The sequence below is a fragment of the Pelmatolapia mariae genome, linkage group LG15 (genome assembly GCF_036321145.2).
Source record: "Pelmatolapia mariae isolate MD_Pm_ZW linkage group LG15, Pm_UMD_F_2, whole genome shotgun sequence".
Lineage (NCBI taxonomy): Eukaryota > Metazoa > Chordata > Actinopteri > Cichliformes > Cichlidae > Pelmatolapia > Pelmatolapia mariae.
In genome coordinates this window covers 34142784-34165156 of record NC_086240.1, presented here as the reverse complement: position 1 = coordinate 34165156, position 22373 = coordinate 34142784, and the positions used below count along the sequence as shown (strand labels likewise).

The following is a 22373-nucleotide window of genomic DNA, read 5'->3' as shown; positions in this document are numbered from 1 at the left end:
CCAACAGGCAAGTGTTTTATTCTACAACAGATCACAGCAGAACGCATCTGCACCTAACCAAGCATATTATGCATTACATGTATATGATTCCTCACGCTCGCCCTTTGCGTTTTCTAGGTGAAAATGCTACTGAAGAAATTTCTGGAGGAAATAATCATTCCTAAGTACAAAAAAAAGAAAGAAAATACACAATCCTTCCTTCCACCTCTGCATGCAGGACTTATTGGTTTGCTTCTCTACAACAAGTATCTGAAAGACAACATGGCAGACAGACTCTCTACTCTATGTGATCTTCTTTGCCTGCCTGAAATGCCTCGGGATCATTTTCTTTCATTCTGGGAACATTTTGCAAACCCTTTGGCTAATAAAAATAGGTACCTGATACGTAACCTAATTCTAAGTGTAAAGTCACCATAATGATAATAATGATAAACTTTTCCTAATCTAGAATCCCTTAATGTATACTCTAATCCAGCGGTCCCCAACCCCCGGGCCTCGGACCGGTACCGGTCCGTGAGTCGTTTGGTACCGGGCCGCGAGAGTTGAGGCTCAGGTGTGAAATGTATGGTTTTCAGGGTTTTTATCGGTTTTCAGCGTTATTTTGTTATCGTTTTTATCGTTAACTCAGTTTTCCTGGGTCTTTTCACGTGTGTTATGAATAAATCTTCTTTTTTTTCGGTACCGGCACTAGTTTTATTTTGTTGTATTTATCCGCGACACCTTAAAGGCCGGTCCGTGAAAATATTGTCAGGCATAAACCGGTCCGTGGCGCAAAAAAGGTTGGGGACCACTGCTCTAATCAACCTAACTACATTTTGGTGAAACAATATTTTAGGGATTCCAGTGTAGCCAACAGATATCCAGACCTGTATGGTCTGTTTGATGTAGCTCATATAATGTGAACTTCTCAGTGACTTGTCTGATCATCAACCTCTTATTTAGAGTTGCAGATGTGATTGAGACCCTTTGCCAATCTGCTAGACAACACCGTATTGAGAAGTGGGTCTTGGTCCTCCCTCTGATTCATCTTCTGAAAGGAGAAAGTAAACCATTTGAGCCACTCCCACCTGTCTTAAATCCACAGTTTGACTCCTGGACTGGCCTAAGCGGAATTAAAGGCACATATTTTTCTTGGAACAGTTATACTAACCATGCACAGTACGTGTGTTTCTCCAGTAAACATGTTGAAATTTGCTTAAATTTATCTGGCTCAATAATCAGCTTTGAATTTAAATTAGGAACCTGATCGAGATCATGAAAACACACTCATACCTGGTGGACGTTGATGCTCTTCTTGTGCACTCTTGGATGTCTCTGATGCCTATCAGTGATCTCATGAGCTTCATTTCCAGTGTGCCAGCAGGACTTCTAGATATTCTTCAGTATTTAGATTACAAAATCAAATCAGACAAAACTCAGTTTGACAACAGGGTATGTATCCTTAAAGACACAAAACTGTATGAAGTAGAATTTGAAAAGTAGTTGATTTCCTATATAGTCATTGTTTAATATAAAAGGAGTTAGAATGAAAATACCCCCAAATCCAGACTCATCTGATCTGGTTTAACTCTTATATCATGGGTTAGAGAATCTAAAGCCTAAAAGGAGAAACCAGAGGATGGGGAGCTTCTGTCTTTCTCAGAACACTTAAATTATAGTATGCTGAAATGTTACATATCTTGACTTTAACCATGTGTCTGCATATTTTTTTTTTGCTGTTTGCTATTATTCTCATAACAGATTTGGAAAGATTTGACATCTCATCTCATGGAAAGAGAAAGCCACTGCAGTAAAAGGTTAAATTTAAAAAAAAGAAATTTTGACTGTCACTAGAACACAACTAAAGAAGGACCTCATTCTCATAAGCAATCTTAATGAATACTCACAAAATAATATGTATATTTTATTCTCATAGTTTTGATGACAAAAATGGAGAGTGTTGCCTGAAAACTGCAGTAATGCTTCTTGGTTCTGTCTGCTGCTGCATCAAAGATCCAATCTACTGTGATGTCCCTCTTAACTTCCTCAGTTTGGTCTGTCTGATTGCTAAAGCTAATGACCCCACTGATTCTCAGGTGAGACTTGTTTCTTATTCTGTTGGGCAGGTCACACTTTGGAGTCACTATGCAAAGCGATAGTCAAAGTTTGAACTGTTGGGATCGTTTGTCCAGAATACTTTATTTTATTTGCTCAAATATAGACCACCTAAATGCTACTGCAAATGAAATATAAGCCACGTTTTAGATGTATCAAACTATGTTTAAAAAAAAAAATAATTCAAAAAGACATTTAAATCAACTTATAACTACTATATAATTACAGAAACGAGAGACAATTCATGAAGAGTCATTTGGGGAGGCATTAAAAATCATGAGGGAGTGGCGGAGAGATACCTTCAACAAACAGCTTAATGAATGGAATCGTTTGCTGTTTTTTATACCCAATGAAATAAAGGTAAGCAAAAAGTAAGAAGCAATATATATTTGTGTGATTGGTTTGAAATCAAGATTATTCTTTTTTTTAACCACTGCAGTAGCCATTTAATGTTGAGTGCCATCTATCCATTCATTTAATCTGTGTCTAAGCAAAGGTGACCAGACCTCCCACTCCACAGCAACCTTTTCCAGCTGTTATGGGGAGACACTGAAGCATTCCAAGGCAAGCCAAGAGACATACTGTCTCCAGCAAGTCTTTAGTCTGCTGCAGGTGTGTTTCAAGCAGCTAAATACATACCTATGAGGCATCCAGAAGGCATCTTTGTTAGATGCGAGAGGTCCGTCAACTGGCCCCTTTCAGTGTGGAGAAGGAGAAGCTCTACTCTTAGTCCCTTCACAATGACAAGCTCCTCATGCTATCTCTAAGGGAGACCCCAGACACCTCCTATATGACCCACTTCAGGGCAAGAAATTCCAGCTTCCCTGAATGGAGGTGGTAGTTCTTTGGGGCAGTAAGGGTCCTAGATCCATATGCAATAACCACTAGCTTTCCATTTTGTCTTTGGTAAAGCACAGCTCCAAGTCCGTCCTGTGATGCATCACAATGTAAGATGAATGGTTGCTCGAAGTCGGGATAACCTAAAAATTGGGGCTGAATGAGGAAATTGACTAGCTGACAGACCACCTGATGATGCTCAGCTGACCATGCCACTGGGTGAGAGGATGGTAGCTGACCCCCTTGATTCTTTGTCTTTTTGTTGTGTATTGACTTCCTGTCTCTCCCTTCCCCTGGCTTTTCTGAGGAGAGAAGGTCATAGAGTGGCTTTGCAATGCGTGAAAAGTTAGGAATATAGTTGCGATAGTATGAGATGAATCCCAACAGCTTCCTCACTTCCCCAATGGTGGTGGGGTTCCTTTGTTTTAAAGCTTGGACAGGAGCAATGTCAGCAGGGTCCATGGTGTGACCATCTTGAGTTACCAACCTCCCCAGGAATCTCACCTGGTTTTTGAACAGTTCACATTTCCTGGGTGTTAATTTCACTCCATGGCTCTGATAACGCTGCAGGACCTGCTTTAGATCATTTAAGTGGTCCTCAAATGTTTTTGAATGAACAAGGTTGTCATCCAAGTAAGGCAGACATATGTCGTCCCGCAGCCCTGCAAGGCATTCTTCCATTGACCTCTGAAACTCTGCTGGCGCAGACGACAACCCAAAAGGGATTCTTACCCATTCATACAATCCCCATGGTGTGATGAATGCAGTGAGAGGGCGGCTTGACTCTTCCAGGAAGCCCTGGTGATAAGCCTTCCCTTGGTCTAAGACAGAGAACCAGGAGCTTCCATTCAATGTGTTGAGCATATCTTGTATGCATGGTATGGGATGGCGGTCAGGGATTTACTTCATATTTAGCTCCCTATAGTCACAGCACAAGCGGAGGCTGCCATCTTTTTTCCGCACACATACAGTGATGCTGGAGTAGGAGGATTTTGATTTCTTTATCCACCCTCTATTCAGCAAGTCTTCCAGATATTCTTTTACTTCTTTATGAAGTGGCTTAGGCACTGATGTATATGTTTGGCGAACAGGTGTGGGGTCACTGAGGCGGATCTTAAGCTGCAGTGAGGGCTGTCCACCAGTGTGTCCTCTGTTGTTGACTTGGCTGTCTCTGACCACTACTGTGTGTTTTTTAACATCACCGGTTTTATTCAGCGGGAGACCTCGGTGCGAACTGTGAGGAGGCGCTATCTAACCTCTGAAGTGGCTGCAAATTTTACCAGGGTTTTAGACGAATGCCCCCCTGTGATTCTACCTGCACCCTGTGATTTTGTTTTTAATCATTTTAACCTCAAACTGAAGAAAAGCCTTGACTCCGTTGCTCCACTCACCACCAAAAAGATTAACGTAAAACATGTATCACCCTGGAGAAACGAAGAAGTCAAAAAACTCAAAAGAAATTGCAGGGCAGCAGAAAGGAGATGGAGGAAAAATAAAAATGAAATCAACTATCAAATACTTTGCAAGCAACTTAAAATTTACAATAATACACTAAGGAATTCAAGAAATTCATACTTCGCCAAAATAATCAGTAATAACAAAAATAATCCCAAGGTCCTCTTCTCCACCATAGATCACTTATTTAACCCTGATTTTAACAGCTCCCAAAGAACCCCCACAGACTCACTCTGCGAGCAGTTTGCAGACCACTTCAGGGGAAAAATCAACACCATCAGATGTGATATTTTATCTTCTCGTGTTATGATTTTAAACACATCTGAAGGCTCGATTGTACCTGAGGAGACACTGGACAGCTTTGTCCTGGTTAATGCTGAGAACCTTAAGAAAGTTTTCTCCACAGTGAGACCCACCACATGTCTTTTAGATCCAATCCTCTCTCCACTTTTTAAAACACTTTATGGATTTTTTGAAGCTGAGCTTTTATACATGATGAATTGCTCTCTTCAGTTGGGTGTCTTCCCTGCTGCCTTTAAAACGGCGGTGGTGAGGCCCCTTCTGAAGAAGAGCAATTTGGATTGTAATGATTTTAATAACCACACACCTGTATCCAACTTACCATTTTTAAGTAAAATTTTAGAAAAACTTGTTTTTACTCAGATTAATGATTTTCTGAATGATAAACAGATCCTAGAAATATTTCAGTCTGGATTTCGGGTGAACCACAGCACAGAGACCGCTCTCCTAAAGGTTTTAAATGATCTTAGATGTAACTGGGACTCCCAAAAGCTCACAGTCCTGGTGCTACTGGATCTAAGCGCAGCTTTTGATACAGTAGACCACGCTATACTTTTAAACAGATTGAAACACATGGTGGGCCTCTCTGGTGCTGTACACAACTGGTTCACTTCCTATCTCTCAGACAGAACTTTTATGGTGTGTATGGATACATGCTCCTCTAAGATCCATAAAATGACATGTGGTGTGCCTCAAGGGTCGGTTTTAGGCCCTGTACTTTTTAATTTATATATGCTCCCTCTTGGCGGTGTCATCAGGAGGCATGGAGTGAACTTCCACAGTTACGCTGATGATACTCAGCTGTACATCTCCGTGTCTCCTGATGACACCAGACCAATGGATGCCCTTTTTAACTGTATTCTAGATATAAAATCTTGGATGGCAGAAAACTTTTTACAGCTTAACCAGGACAAAACTGAAGTTTTAATCTTCGGTCCTGAGGCTCAGAGAGAGAAACTCCTGTCTAAATTACAGGCATTTTCACTATGTCCTTCACTACAAGTGAAAAACCTGGGTGTTATTCTCGACTCTGAGCTTGGTTTTATCCCACATATTAAACATGTAACCAAAATTGGATTTTATCATCTAAAAAATATAGCCAGAGTCCGCCCTATTCTCTCTCGGGCCAACACGGAGATGCTGATGCATGCTTTTATTACCAGTCGCATTGATTATTGTAATGCCCTGCTCTCTGGTCTCCCCAAAAAGAATATTTCACCTTTGCAACTTTTGCAAAACTCTGCAGCTCGTGTGCTGACGAAGACCAGAGGGCGGGCCCACATTACACCGGTTTTACAGTCGCTGCATTGGCTCCCCGTGTGTTTCAGGATCGATTTTAAAGTTCTTTTATTGGTTTTTAAATGTCTTAATGGTCTTGGGCCTTCTTATCTTTCAGATCTGCTTTTACCATATGAACCCTCACGGACCCTGAGGTCCTCTGGTACTGGCCTTTTGATTGTCCCTAAAGTCAGGACACATACTCACGGAGAGGCAGCTTTTCAGTGGTATGGTCCTCGACTGTGGAACAGCCTGCCGGAGGAGCTCAGGGCCGCAGAGAACGTTCATGTTTTTAAAAACAGGCTCAAGACCCACCTTTTTAATTTAGCTTATAACTAACGCTTATTTATTTTATGCTTATTTATTCTATCCTGTTATTCTATTTATATTATTAATTTAGTTTTACCTAATATCTATTGATTGTATTCTTATTCATTTTTTATCTTCTTACTCTGTTTATACTTATATTTATATTGTATCCCACTCTTATTTATTTTATCTTTTTATCCTGTTTATATTCTTATTAGGTTATATCTCCAGTGTTTCCTCGGAGGGGGCTCTCTGCACCGGGGCTGTGATCGACCGTGGCTGCTGGGGCTCTGTGGATCCTCTCAGCCTGGCTGGGGGGCTTCTTTGCCGCCCTCCTGCTGTGTGCCCAGCCTGGAGGCTGCGGTCTGTGACCGGCTCCCGGTGCAGACAGCTCCCTGTGATAGTGTTTCCTCACTTGGCTAATGCGTACCCAGCCCAATTTTACTCTTTAAGTGTGTGTGTGTGTATATGTGTGTGTGTGTGTGTGTGTGTGTGTGTGTGGGGGGGGGGGGGGGGGGGGGGGGGGTAAATCCATGACCGTTTCTGTTAATGAGAGTGCGGGGAATGAGTGGGAGGGTGGGGTGGGGTGGGCTGCTTTTAACCATGTAAAGCACTTTGTGCTACAGTTTGTTTTGTATGAAAAGTGCTTTATAAATAAAGATTGATTGATTGATTGATTGATTGATATATTGCCAACATCCTGTTCATAACGAGCAAAGGGATTACTCTCCTCCCTTAATAGCTGTCTGATCTTCAGCTGCTGTGCCGGAGAGAGGTGGTCAAGGGGAACTAGGGGGTCCCATACACCTTCACTGTTGCTGCTTGCTCGGTTTTCCTGTTCTCCCATTTGGCTAGTTGGAGGTGCAGCTGTTGCTTCTACAGTAGGTCTTGTTGTTTCCAATTGTTCTATTTCCACTGACACTGTGTTAGTGGAACTATTTAGCTGGGTAAATAGTTCGGACCCTCTGAGTTTGTCCCAAAACAGTTCTTGGAGGCAGTATGATCTCATAAGCTTTGGTATTAGTGACTGGGAGGCTAATATGGGACCAGCTGCCTTGCTGTAAATGGACTACACTCTCTTGCACCTCCAATCCCTCTGGCATCTGGGGGTAGGGACTGGGCTCGAACAGGACATCCTGACCTGCTGGGAGTGGGCCTGCTCTCACACTACACTTGACAACTCTTGTCTGACCAGGTGGGATGCTCGTTAATTCTCTCCCAGTCTTCACTCTGCCCTCACCTAGCCCATCATCTCCACTCTTCATCACCTTTATAAAGACCTCAGCTTTCTTACAGTCAATGGAGAATGCTGTGCTAACAGCTTCTGTTACAGTACGAGGTGGCTCTATTCCCCTCTCTAGCATGTGTTCAATCACATTGAAGCCAATTATTGGCTCCTCCGCCACCCCATCTTCCTGAGGACACTCATTTGTATGATCTTATTCTTTTGGTGACTATCCCCAGCTCATGGTACCAGTAGATTCCAGAACAGCAAAAGTTTTGATTTCATACTGATTTCTGTCTTTACCACAACAGACCAGTAGAAGATCTGCAACACTGGAGATGCTGCACCAATCCATCTGTCAGTCCACTCACAAACAGAACTCCGAGATTCCTCTGTTTGGGCAGTTGCCTGTTAGCTGCCTCCAGAGTCCCACAAACCGAACTCAGTAGGACTCCTTCTTTAGTCAGACAGTTGAAGGTTTGGGTTCCTTTATTCTTATGATGTTACATGTCCCAGGAACCAATTTCAACAACAACTCACCAAAGCCTCTGCCTCTTACTGCTGCCCCATCCACATAGCACTAGATCTGTGCTGTAGTTCTTCCCACCTTCCTAGGGAAAAGCACAGTAACCTCATGTGTGACTTCACTGATAAAGTCAGTCTTTTTGTTTTCATATGATAATTTTCCTAGTTCAGATATCACCAAAACAGCTTGTTACAGTGAGGCACTGTGCCGGTCTGTTAAAATTTGTGATCTTTTTTTTTTTTTTTTTTTTTTCTGTAGGTATGGAACAGTTTACTCTCAGTATCTTTTAGCAATGAAAAACAAATTTCCTTCTGGAGAACCACTTTCCTGAATGATTTTGAAGGAAAACTGAAAAAGGTAAGACTAGGTTTTTATTTGTGTTTTCAAAATTACATATGCACCTGAGAAACACAGTAAGGATGTTTGTTTGTGTTAGGAATGCCCTGTGGATCAAATTGAAATATACTGTAAGATAATGGAGGAACTGAGCAAGAAGAGTCCATTATTATGCACAGCAATGGAGAAGTGTGCAGTGGATGCAGTTGAAAGCATTTGCCAGGTATGACTTTAATAAAATATGACAAATGCACCCTGTGAAGTATTGGAAAATTGTGAAAAGTTTAAGTTTTATAGCAGCTTAGTAGGAAATTTTATAAATAGATAGATAGATAGATAATGGATGATCAAAAAGTTCTGGGCCAAAATTAAAAACCATAGCTAATTTGAATTTTTGCACCTCTTAATCGATTCCTGTGATCTTTCTGTGACCTCATACTCTGCATCTAAAATGTTACTAACTTTGCTAACTTGCATTGAGAGCAAGCATTATATTCTTCGTGGAAGACCATCACTAATGATGGCAACAAGGTATCTGGTTATGTCCCAGCAATTAACCAACAGCTTTCAGTTCACATCATAGTTTCCATTGTTAGGAACTTGAACAGAAGTGTGCTTGGTTCCTTGTTTTGTTTTTTGTTTTGCAAAATTCCCAGGGTTGTGGAGAGGGAATTTGTCCAGAATTGAACATAAAAAGATATACTGCTTTGATAGTTTTTGACCTCACAAACAAAATAAATTCTCACCAGTGGCAGAATTGCATCCCTAAAACTTCACCCATCTCACTAATTCCAGTGCACAATGTATGAAGTATACAGAAAACACCATTTACAGTTATTTCCACCTACTTTAATTCAATAAGGAGATATCATTTGGAAGATTTCACGTGACTCACTGAGATACAGAATTCAATTAAGCTAAGCCGATCAGACTGATGGCCGATCATAACTGAAGAGGATCCCAGCAGTGATAGGAGTTAGGACAGGATCGTCCCTGAAATCTAGACTCCTAGATGGAGATGAAGATGGAGACTTGAGAAATTTGCCTTGAAAGGGTTACAAATGTATACGATATGATCCACAAGCGTAAACTAAGATTTACAAATGTGTACAATGATTTGTGTGTAACTTTTAAGGACTCGCGTGCTTCAGTCCACACACAAATAAGAGGCAATCACACCATTCCTAAAACGATTTTACAAATGTGTCCATCCAAAACTGAAAAATACTGATCATTTACGCACAATTTATTAAGTTCAGCTCACGAATCAGATAATGTTCAGGATTATTCAGTCAGATCAAGAGTGTTCCTCCCAAAGCAAGGCAATATGTCTGTGTAGATTCTCAGTCATCAGGATTATTCATTACGCTCACATAATGTTAGCCTGCTGTTAGAATGGTAAGATTAATATTAAAGTTTTATTGCACATTATTTGGATTATATCTATACTCAAAATATACAGAGATTAGTTAACATATACTCACTCCAGAGGATGAGCCACAGAGATGGACAAACATGGTGTTCTCCCTCTGCACCCGAGCACTGACTTTTCCCAGCAGCAGAACGTCCAGCACGGAGCAGTGATGAATAAGCCTTTGAAATGAATAAATTACATTTCTAGTTTATTTAGGAAAAGAAAAGTCCACTTTATTTAAAAAAAAAAAAAAATTAAGGTTTTGTGAGTGAGCAGAGAGATTTACATGTAGCATAGCTTTGTGTGCACAGAAAGGCTTTTGAAAGAGAAAATGATTGGATTGGATGGATAAGTCAGCATCCAGTCAGGTTCAGTTTCAAAGTGGTCTGGAATGAGATGAAATAGCCAGGATGCTCAGTGCTGTGCTTTTGAAGTCTCCCCCTCCAGAACAATGAAAACTCAGAGCAGCTCTTTGCAGTAAGAAGGTGATCAGGTTAAGAGGTGCTTCCCCATCATCAAGGAGAATCCCATCAATGGGCAAATCAATGGGCAATTCCATGGACTCTTAAAATCCCCAGGATCTAAAACAAGGATGATTCTGCTTTCAATCTTTTAAAATACTGCAAAAACACTATTTTTGGTAAAGCAATTCTTGCACAGTAGTCTACATTCTTATATCCATTATGACTTCTTTTAACTTTTATTTAATCAGCACATCATTATACACCAACAGGTACATCTAAGGTTATCATTTTAAATGCACATGTGCAGTGGTCAAATTAATACTGCACATCATTATTATTATTATTGTTGCACACTTGGATTAAGATGAATCAAAACCAGTGTACCATTGTGAGTTCGCCTTAACTGCAAATGTATAGACATAGAGCAACCTTACACATTTGTACAATCTCTCACAGCTCTTTTCAGCACACTGCCTTATGGTTAGTGGCTGGGCCTATTTACTCCCGCTAGAGCTGCTCATTTTAGGGCATACTCCCTCTTGTGGTGTAATGGAGGAATAACTACCCTTCCCGCACTATGTCATTTTTGGAGACTGGGGCACACACTATTTTACAACAACCAAAGAAAATAACATATTTGAACAATCAGAACATTTAGCCAAATATAATATTGTAACTAAAGATTATGGGGGGGTGTCTTGTTTTGTCCACAATGTCTTTCTTGTCCTTACATTATTATTATTATTATTATTATTATTATTTTTAGCACTGACGGTGCCTTGCAAGGTGCAACACCAACACAGGGATTAATTAACCTTGCATCAGAAAAACAAAACAAAAGAAGAAACAAACTACATTAAGTAAAAGTTTAAAACAATCTCAATAGCAACAAATGTAATGCAAAGTCAAGTTCACCTATTATTCAAGATTCAAGAGCTTTATTGTCAATACAGTAGTATACACAATATACAGTGTACCAAAATGCTGTTTCACCCTAAGCCCCCCATGGTGCATTTATAAATATATAAAGGATATATCTCCAAGAGATATAAAACTAGGAATTACAAATAAATAACATGCTAAGTTTCGGTAAAAATTAAGGGATAAAAAGGTACTAATTACTAACCATACAATTCTATACAATACTATAATGGTAACTATACAATTCTATGCAATACTATAATGGTAACTATACAATTCTATGCAATACTATAATGGTAACTATACAATTCTATGCAATACTATAATGGTAACTATACAATATTAACTGTACGATAAACAAAGACAGGACAGAGACAATACAAAGTGGAATGTGCAGTAGGTATTGAATACCAGTTTCAAGTTATTGTCAGGATATTATTGACGAGACATGAGCTAAGACATGTGCAAAATGCAAAATGTGCAAATATAATATAATTTAGATGTGTGTTCAGAACTATGTGAGTGTGCAAATAAGCATGTTGTTCCCAGGTCCAAAATAAATAAATAAATAAATAAAAAATAACTGAATGAGCTTCTAATTCAGCAGCAGTCTTTTTGACTTCTTACAAAGAACAAAACAGCCACCAACACAGGGGGTGGGGTGGGACTTAATTTTCCTCTCCAATTGGAAGTGTGACTTGACTGATTAAGCCAATAGCTTGAAGAAAATTATTGATATTACTTTGTTGTTGTTTTGTTTTGCATTATACAAAATTTACAGCTGATATCTTGGTTTGTATTTTTATAGTCTCTACTATTTTTAGTATATGGGTGAATGTTTTGCTCTCCTCAGGCTCACCTATATGACAAATGCTGATGTTCAAGATGTTTTTTGTTTTTTTTTAATTTACCCTGTAGGTCTTAACTTGTTAGGACTAATAATTTATTGTTTATCTTAAATAACGGTGGATTTTGTAGTTGGTAGTTTTAATGGTAGTTGTAGTTGGATTGATTTTATTTTGTCTTTTTCTGCTCAGGATAAATCTAGTGAAGCGGTAAAGACTCTATTTGCAAGACATGATATCACAAAGTCTGGGAGTCTGATGTCTGCTGTTGTGCTGAGGTCATGGCCCAAAGATGGCACTGGAGACTACATTAAAAGTGATGACTTGATATTTGAGCACCTTATAAACTGGCCTTTGACCAAAACCTTCTTCCAGATGCGAGGTAAATACTGAGATATTAAAGTATAACAAAAATGACTGTGAAACAGTTCTTTATTCATTTCTAAAAGTATTATTACTTTCTAACATAGTGTGTAGTACAAGTGTGCACTCATATTAATAATAAAAGTGGAACTCAAAATTTAGGACTTTAAGAACACAAATGCTTTCCCTATAAGTAATAGTTTAGGAAATAAGACCATGTAATGCCATAGTAGTGACAAAAACGTGGATGTGAGAATAAAGACAGAAAAAAAAAAACTAAGAAAATAATGACTGGACCTAGGTTGCTGAATGTCATGGTTCCTAAATCCATGGTTTAAAGAAACCTACCATTTGAGACAAAAGAAGACTTTTAAGACTCCTCTGTGTATTATTCTTGATATTTATAATTGAGCGATTTGTATACATTAGTGCTATTTCTAAAATTTGTAAACTGTGTAACATATTGTATTATTTAAATAGTTTAGTCTGTTACTGTTACTGTCTTGGGGCAACTGTAACCCACATAATTTATTCTGGGATTAATAAAGTATTCTGATTTTGATTAATACAGAAATATGTGCTTCCAATGATTGAACCAAAAACAAGGGAGCTACAGGAAAAACAAACAAAAGAGGAAAAAAAAACATAAATTAACCAAAATAATATAACATTAGTCTCCTTCTCTGGCCTGGTCTAGCTTCATATGCACTTGTATCAGCACTAGGGATAAATCAGATAGGAGAAAACAGATGACTGGAAAGTCTGTAACCAGGAGGTAAATGTATCATCACACTAAGGCATGCATGACACCTCTACATTTTGTTCAAGTAATGTCTCCAGTTTATTTTTGGGGCTTCAGCAATTTTTGCTCATTTTTATATGTAAATAAAACATGATTTTACTTTGTTTTTGTTCATTCTCTCCTTTTCTAGGGAGAGGGCTGATTGATCAATTGTCAGATAAAGCACAAATCAGGATGACTTCAGGAACTTCAGCATTCAGATCTGTAACAGACAAGCTCCTCTGTGGAGAAATACAGATCAAAACATTGACACAAATTTTTGAGAGAAAATGTGAATTTCTTAATTTGCTAAAAACTGGTGAGTACACTTCTTTTCTTTTAATGTTTTTGTTGGCCCTTTTCTCTTTGTTGCTTAACAATCTGTCTGTTCACCACCCTTTTAGCTGAAGTAGTTTTTTTTATATCAACTCTTGTCAAATTGCTACTTGGTCATGTGTAACACATGTATAAAATAAGTAAAATAAAAAGTTTCCAGTCATATTCAAGTAATACAGGAATGTAAGTGTTCAGAACTTAGGGTACCTGTAGTTTTATTTTAGTTATTTATGTTTGATATCTTCAGTTGTAAGACTTGTGCTGCAATTCAAATACAATTAGAAAGCTACTTTCAGTTGCCCAATTATTCACAATTTTTATGCTGAATACCCTTCCTGACACAACCCTAAAACAACTGAAATTTTTCATTTTTTAATGGTGAAAACTGACAGCTGGAAATGAGTTATCCTCTAGACATATGATATCGTCTAAGCTGTTTATGTCCAAAGAAGTCAGAATAGTAGATATTTCACTTAAATAAGCATGTTAGAAAAGTTAATAAAAAATGAAAATAATAATTTTTGAATCAGGCCTTGAAAATCAGAAGTTAATGCTTAAACTGTCAATGAGTGTTAGTGATTTTTGAGCTTCACAATAGTTGTGCTTATATAATTGTTTTCATCAAAGTATTTGTGTTCCTCCAGATGGTCTGTGTGGTGATGGACGTTGTAAAGATGACAGAAATGTTACAAAATTGCTGAATCAAAGAAAAACTGAACTAAAGGCTGTGAACCATGAGAAAGAGCTGGTTAAGGGTCTTCTAGAAATCTGCCAGGAACTTTCAGAACATGTCAAAGGCAGGTAGTGTTAGTATTCTGCAAAAAATAAGTTTTTAGGTTAATTAAAAACAATTGTCTTGGGATTAAATTGGGAAATTTGGGATATGAAACAATGCAAGGTAAAACTAGGTGATGTGTCAGCCTGCTCTGGGGAGAGCTAAAAATTGCGCCGGTGTTTTCTCAGCAAGCGGGTAGCTGTTTAGTAGTAGTTTAAATATTGTTTTAATAGTAATACAACTGTCCAGTTATAAATCTGTGAGACCCGTGGTTCCTGTACAAGGGCTCTGCTCAAGTGGAGTTCAGTTGGTCTTCTAAGGCTTTAGTATCAAGTTGCTACTCTTTTATATAGAAAAGCATGTTTAAAGTGAAAATATTGTACCCAGATATATTGAAATTAGGACTGAAGTAATTATTGGAGCTTTATATTCACAAACATATATATATATATATATATAGTAACAGCTTTTCCACATCTCATCTACAGTTGACTTCAGTGGGTTGGATAAAAAGTTTGAGCAGAACATTGAGACCATGAATCTGAATGAATTTATGAAGGTTTATACTCTTGATGGACTGACCTCTCCTACAACTGTAAATGTCACTTATTTCAACTTGTGTGGCTCACCCCGCCAAATGGCTTCAGAACTGCATGCCATTAAAGATAGCATGATCTTCAAAAAGTGCTGGACCAACCAAGTGTTGGCAGTATCAAAAGACCAACCAGATACAGATAACACTGAACACTGTGATAGAAATGAAGTCTATAGTCTTGAGCAGGTCTATGATAAAATATTCCAGACCTGCTACACCAACTACAAAAGGCTTCATAAAAATCTTAAGAGTGGAGAACTTCTTCTTGAGGAACTAGACAGCTTCTTTGACGTCTATAAAGGAAGGTATGAAAACTTGAAAAAAGACTTAGACATGTGCAGAGTAGACCCATCGGATGACAGAAAATGGATCACAGGAAGGATTAAACAAATTCAGCAGTACCAAGATGTTCATCTGGCAATGGAATCTTCCAAAATCATCATGGATTTAAAAAACATGCTGTGTCCAGAAGGAGATTTCAGTATACTGGACACATTGGTTCAAATGGTATGTTTTACACCTGCTAATCTATATCTGAATCAAATTTTGTGTGTGTGTGTGCATGTGTGTGGGTTTAAAAAAAAAAAAGTGTTTGTTTGTTTTGCTTTTTTGCTCCCTTCGTCATTTCTTAGTTTTTGGCACATTTGTCACACTTAAAAGCTACATTTGTATTTACTCCGATTATTTTTGTATAATATTAAAATTCTAAAACATTGTGACGACTAAGAAAAATCATGAGGGGGGACAAACACTTTTTCAAGGCAATTTAGAATCTTGTGATTGATTTACAATAGAAGAATATTGTATAAAATTCACTGTAAGTGCGCATTGTATATAATATGGCATTACTAGGTAAATTCCAATCTTTTAACAGTAAAGACTACTTTGGTCTTGTTTGCTAATGAAAAAATGAAATCTAAAAAAACTACGAGTTGAAAATGACATATGTGTGAAATAATTAAGATATATGAATGTTATTATTTATCATTAATACTGGGCCTAGATATTTTCTGTACAAATCAATTTATATTTTTCAGAATGAATGCAAGTTTAAGAAAAACAAACTGAACTGCTTAAGTAACAAACTCATACATGCAAAAGATATCCTGAAAGACCTTACAGATGATCGCAAGAAATGTCTTCAAGTACTCAGCCAGAGTAAAGAGTTTGTTGAGTGGGCTAAAAATGAACTTGAAGGTACAGTGAATTCTGTTGTTTGTCTTAAAAAATGAAACACAGCATTTCATAACGGCTAAAAGAAACTTGTTATTGCAGATATCAATGAGCTAAAAGTTTTTGTTGACTTGGCATCAATCTCTGCTGGAGAAAATGACATGGATGTCGATCGAGTGGCCTGTTTTCATGATGCTGTGCTTGGTTACTCATCCATGCTTTATGAACTCAAGAGGGACTCTGATTTCAATAAGTTCAAAGATTCATCGTCAAAGCTGTGGAAGGCACTCGATAATGACAGAGAGCTACCCAAGAAGCTGGTAAGATTGTCACATTTTGCGTTATTAGCTTTTGGTTATCATTTGAGTTTTGTTTCAATTAATTCAATTCAATTTCAATTCAGTTTTATTTATACAACGCCAAATCACAACAACAGACCCTAAAATAATACACACAGAGAAAAACCCAGCAATCATATGACCCCCTATGAGCAAGCACTTTGGCGATAGTGGGAAACAAAAAATCCCTTTTAAAAGAAAGACACGTCCCGCAGAACCAGGGTCAGGGACGGGCCGCCATCTGTCACGACCGGTTGGGGAGAGAGAAGGAAGACAGGATAAAAGACATGCTGTGGAAGAGAGACAGAGTTTAATAACAAGTATGATTCAATGCAGAGACGTCTATTAACACATAGAGAGTGAGAAAGGTGACTGAAGAAGAAATACTCAATATGACAACGATTCAATCCTTTGTGCTATAAAGCTACTACTGCATCACTATTACAGTCAGACCACTAGTATTCAAAATAACAGTTTTAGTATGGTGGGATGTGCTTCCAGGAGACCAGTAGTAGTCTGGAACTCCTGGCAACAGCTGTCAACAACGATGGATGCACACTACGCATACACAGCACTCCTCCACAATGGCAGCCAAGAGGTCTAGGGGATTGAAGTTCAAAGTTGGTACAGCTGTGCCTCCTCAGGCAACAGACTGACCTGCACTTTCTGATTTTTCTTCTTTTTTCTTCTTTTTTTGTTTCTCTGCATGGGACACACAGGGGTGAGGCTCTGTAACATAAGAGGGGAGAATTTGACTGGAGGTAAAGCAGCAAGTGCTATGGAAAGTGAAGTTGATGAAGTTAGTGAGTTGGGTAAGCTTGCTTGTGAGAGGAGCAGATTCAGGCTTTTTTTTTGGGGGGGGGGGGGAAATGGCAGAGTGAATGGCAGGCTGATGAATGATGGAGTTTTCCTTTCTGACCTGAAGTGCTAGTAAATCCAAATTAAGCAGGAGGGCAGGCAGGTGAGGTGAGGGAAATCTGTATTTTCTAGTGAAGGTAAATGAGAGGCCTGAATAAGACTGCAAACAGTGACGAGGGGTAGAGTGGAAGCAAAGCCACCTGCAGACGCAAGCAGAAGAGGTAAGTACACAGTGGAGGAGCAAAGAGCTGAGGCTATGTTGTCACCGTAGGTAGCTGACGGACTGGCAAAGAAAAGATGGCCATGCTGGAATAAATGCAGCCACGCTGATTGCTGCTGATGAGCAGCAGGTGGGAGAGATAGAGAAAAGGCTCCGTCCCAGGGTGAATCTGGGTAAACACAGGCAGGGACGGAAAACCACCAGTCACTCAGTCAGACCATGACAGTACATGCTCCATCCAGGTGTCACTATGGATAATAACATCATCCGAGCAGGCAGCAGCACATGTAACGTCCGGATGCAGCACCCTGACCATAAGGCGCTGGTAAATGGGGCTCCGGACAACCCCCAGTGTGACAAATTGGTACAAACTGTACAGAATGGTAAAGGCAGTTTTTCTCATTTGTCCTGGCCACCTGCACCTTCAGTACTTCTACTTCTGGAACCTGCAGAGAGACAGTGAACAGAGAGTTAGCGGCCTGTGGTCATATCAGCTGCTCCGCAGTTGGTACATCTGGAGTGGATCTCAGGAATCCCCTTATTGGGCACGGTACCAACCAACTCTCTGCTACCACTTCTGGCTGCTCCACTGGTTTGCCCAGCTGCGCTGCCAGGTGGTTCTCGGCCTGTGACATCAAGACTGACCCTGTACCACTGTGACAAAAGGACCCCACATGTACACAATAGGACAGTGATGATTTATTTACAATATTTTTCTCTTGAATGCTTGTGTAGCTTTCCAGCTTCTTTTTTTCCTGCTCAGTATTTCCCTCTCTGGTCCTAAAACTTCCTAAAACAGGAGAGCATGACTGCCAGATTGACTACCAGATTGGCTACAGCTGCGCGCCAGGCTACCTGGCACTGCCCCCTAAACCCACTGCACCACTCCTCCTCTGCAGTGAAACAGCAGATCACATCCCACCATATGTATATTACACAAGGTTAATGTGTTTATGGAAGTCTTCTTAAAATAAATAATTGGAAGACAGAACACAAAAAAATAATTCAAACATTAAAAAAAAATCTGCAAAACAAAATTATAATGTGTGATGCGTAACCTTTTGAAACAGTATAGCATGTACTCCTTCAGGTTTTTGTAAAAATCCAAAAATTGTGATTATTTTGTTCAACTCTGAATTGCATTAAGTCTTTTTTGTTTGATTTCTCATATAAGTGTGATACTGCACGTCATCTGGAATGGTTGAAGACTGTTAAAGAAAGCCATGGATCCGTGGAATTTTCTTCGCTGTCTCTGGCTAAATCTATCAACGAGAGGGGTGTCTATATCATCAAGGCTCAAAACCAGAAAAAGGTAAACAAATGAATCACATTAAAAACTACAGAAATAGCTTTATGCTGCTACATACATTTTATGTTGCTCTTGCCAAAATGTCATACAGAAAAGCTTATTTATATTTTTGCAAATTAACGATCGTGGCTCAAGAGTTGGGAGTTCGCCTTGTAATCGGAAGGTTGCCGGTTCGAGCCCCGGCTTGGACAGTCTCGGTCGTTGTGTCCTTGGGCAAGACACTTCACCCGTTGCCTACTGGTGGTGGTCAGAGGGCCCGTTGGCGCCAGTGTCCAGCAGCCTCGCCTCTGTCAGTGTGCCCCAGGGTGGCTGTGGCTACGACGTAGCTTACCATTACCAGTGTGTGAATGGGTGGATGACTGGTTGTGTAAAGCGCTTTGGGGTCCTTAGGGACTAGAAAAGCGCTATACAAATACAAGCCATTTACCATTTTTTATGATTCTTTAGATTCTTCAAAATAGCCACCCTTTGCTTTGATTACTGCTTTGCACGCTCTTGGCATTCTCTCAATGAGCTTCATGAGGTCATCACCAGAAATGGTGATGACCTGGAGTTCCCAGAGATGCTGAGCACTTGTTGGCCCCTTTGCCTTGACTCTGCCGCCAATCTCATCCCAATCCATCTCCATTGGGTTTAGGTCAGGTGACTGCGGAGGTCAAACCATCTGGCACAGCACTCCATCACTTTCCTTCTTGGTCAAATAGCCCTTACACAGCCTAGAGGTGTGTTTGAGGTCATTGTCCTGTTGAAGAATAAATGATGGTCCAACTCAACATAAACCTGATGGGATGACATGTTGCTGGAGGATGCTGTGGTAGCCATGCTGATTCAGTGTGCCTTCAATTTTGAGTAAATCCCCAACAGTATTACAGCAAAGCACTCAACACCATCATAACTCCTCCTCCATGTTTTACAGTAGGAACCATGTATGTAGAGAGCATCTGTTCACCTTTTCTGCGTCACGCAAAGACACGATGAGTCGAACTAAAGATCTCAAATTTCGACTCATCAGACCAAAGATTTCCACTAGTCTAATGTCCATTCCTTGTGTTTCTTGGCCCAAACAAATCTCTCCCGGTTGTTGCTTTTCCTTAGTCATGGTTTCTTAGCAGCTATTTGACCATAAAGGTCTGATTCACGCAGTCCATCTGAACAGCTGATGTAGAGATGTGTCTGCTATACTGGAACTCTATGTGGCATTTGTCTGGACTCTAATCTGATGTGCTGTTAACTTGTGATTTCTGAGGCTGGTGACTCCGATGAATTTATTCTCAGCAGCAGAGGTGATTCTTGGTCTTCTTTTCCTGTGGTGGTCTTAATGTGAGACAGTTTCGTTCTAGCACTTGATAGTTTTTGTGACAAGTTTTAGGAATTTTCCAAACTGACTGACCTTTATTCCTTTTTTTATAATGAACATTTTTTTATTGAAACTTTTAGTTGTGAACAAAGTAAAGATAATAACACTTGCCATACTGTGTTTTTATACACACCAAGCGCCACACCAACCACTCCTCAGTTACATACACCTGTACATCAAGTGGGAGAGAGCCAACTGGTAAAAGGAGACCAGATAAAGTTATATTGATGAAATTTATATAATAGACCATAACTCACTTTTTTGTAAGATGCCATTCTTCATAGTGAGCGGGCGTCTTTTCTGCCAGTGTCTTAGCAAAATCCGTTTAGCTGTGGTAAGGGCCAGGATGATCTCTTATTGAGGATCTCTTATTATGGAGGGCGAAGTCACAATCAGAAAGTTCTGTGGTTGAACCAAGCATGGACAGTTTTGGTGAGATGCAAAATCTTTTTTCACAGCACTGAAGATGACCTCCGTAATGTTTTTCCACCAGTCCTGAAGTGCTGGACAGCTCCATAGAATATGTAGAATTGAGGCACCCTGGCCATCACATCTCCAGCTATTGTCCATAGGTATCAAATTCCATTTGTGCAGTTGTTGCGGTGTTCAGTGCCACCTGTGAACTATCTTTAACTGAATAAACCTGACATGACATGATACCCATTCAGCTCAAGATATGTACTCTGCCAGATCCTGAGCCCAATAATCTTTAACTTTGGAAAGAGGGTCAGCTCATTGATCTTGTAGTAAATGGTAGATCTTAGAAAGCAGTGCTTCCACAGGGCTACCTGCAGGGAAACTCAAGGGGGTTCCCAGTTCGATAAAGAACTGCGCATTTGGAGATATCCCTAGAAATGGTTACGCTGTAAACTATGTAAGTCAACAATCTGATCAAAGCTTAGGAAATGTTTGATTTTACCATCAAACAAATGAATAATATATAGGATGCCTGCCTTACGCCACTGTGGCCAGTCGACTGGTGCCCACCAATTCAAATTATTTTATTGTTCGACAAAGGCGCTAAAGGTGACTTAATAAAGTCCCAACGACCTGCCCTGTGTAATTTACACCATAATGTTTTTGCAGTTGCAATTATAGGATGGTTAGGTTTGTGACTGGTACCAAACAACTTCAGCCAAGGAGAGATACCAACATTTGCTTCTGTTTCTATTTGGGACCAAATGGGTTTGTCTGGTGCACTAGTAACCAAGCTCTGAGCTGTTTCAGATTCATCACCCAGTAATACCGTTTGAAATTAGGTGGAGGATCTTTAGCACACTACACCTTTCTTGTTTGTCGATTCCGCATTGACTTATGGGAGCCAGTCGTTTATAAATGCTTCACTTAACATAAACCAAAGCACACTATGCAAAAAAAAAAATATATATATATATATATATACAGTGCATACTATCACTGCAGCAACTTTTCAAGCTGCCATCTTTGTCAGAAACCCACATTTCTTAAAGTAATGATGGACTGCCATTTCTCTTTACTTTACTTTACTTTACTGATTGGTTCTTGCCATGATATGAATTCTAACAGTTGTCAAATAGGGCTGTCAGCTGTGTACCAACCTGACTTCTGCACAACACAACTGATGGTCCCAACACCATTAAGAAGGCAAGAAATTCCACAAATAAACCCTGACAAGGCACACCTGTGAAGTGAAAATCATTTCAGGTGACTACATCAGAGAAGCTCACTGAAAGAAGGCCAGGGGTTTGCAGCACTGTCAACAAAGCAAACGGTGGCTACTTTGACAAATCTAAAATCTAAAACATATTTTGATGAATTTATCAATTTGTTTTCTTTGCTGCATAATCCCATAGATCTTGCTATATATATTTGATGTCTTTGGTATGTATCTACAAAAAAAAAAGAAAAACCATTAAATGACAAAGTGTGTCCAAACATTTGACTGGTATTGTATGTATATGGGATCATACTTTTGGGTTAAGGTCTTAAAAATTATGACTGCAGTTATTGTTTTTGATATTTTCCTTTTATAGGTTGATTTAGAGAATTCTCTGACACTACAAATTAAAGGTGGACGTGACGAATATGTGACATATACTTTCGAGGACCTGATAGAGCTACAAAATAAGCTTATGCTTATGTCTGGAAAAAAACAACAAAATCAGAGTGAAGTGGAGCGCTTCACTGAGGTGTGATTTTATTTTATTTTATTTATTTTTTTAACAAAATATTTTTTTAATTCATCCATTCATGCAATGCTTAAACATATTAATATATAACTTTGA

The 22373-nt window shown here is 39.3% G+C and overlaps 1 protein-coding gene across 1 annotated transcript in view; it reads left to right on the top strand.

Annotated features, from left to right (window-relative positions):
- Nucleotides 1-8132: 8132 nt before the first annotated feature.
- Nucleotides 8133-22373, top strand: part of LOC134642760 (E3 ubiquitin-protein ligase rnf213-alpha-like) — a 48480-nt gene continuing 34239 nt past the window's right edge. Inside the window, exons 1-11 of the mRNA XM_063494712.1 lie at nt 8133-8153; nt 8283-8381; nt 8461-8583; nt 12197-12386; nt 13300-13467; nt 14129-14281; nt 14748-15361; nt 15892-16051; nt 16130-16347; nt 18618-18755; nt 22122-22277. Of these exons, the coding sequence (XP_063350782.1) occupies nt 8133-8153; nt 8283-8381; nt 8461-8583; nt 12197-12386; nt 13300-13467; nt 14129-14281; nt 14748-15361; nt 15892-16051; nt 16130-16347; nt 18618-18755; nt 22122-22277 (2040 nt within the window). The remainder of the gene's footprint in view (nt 8154-8282; nt 8382-8460; nt 8584-12196; nt 12387-13299; nt 13468-14128; nt 14282-14747; nt 15362-15891; nt 16052-16129; nt 16348-18617; nt 18756-22121; nt 22278-22373) is intronic.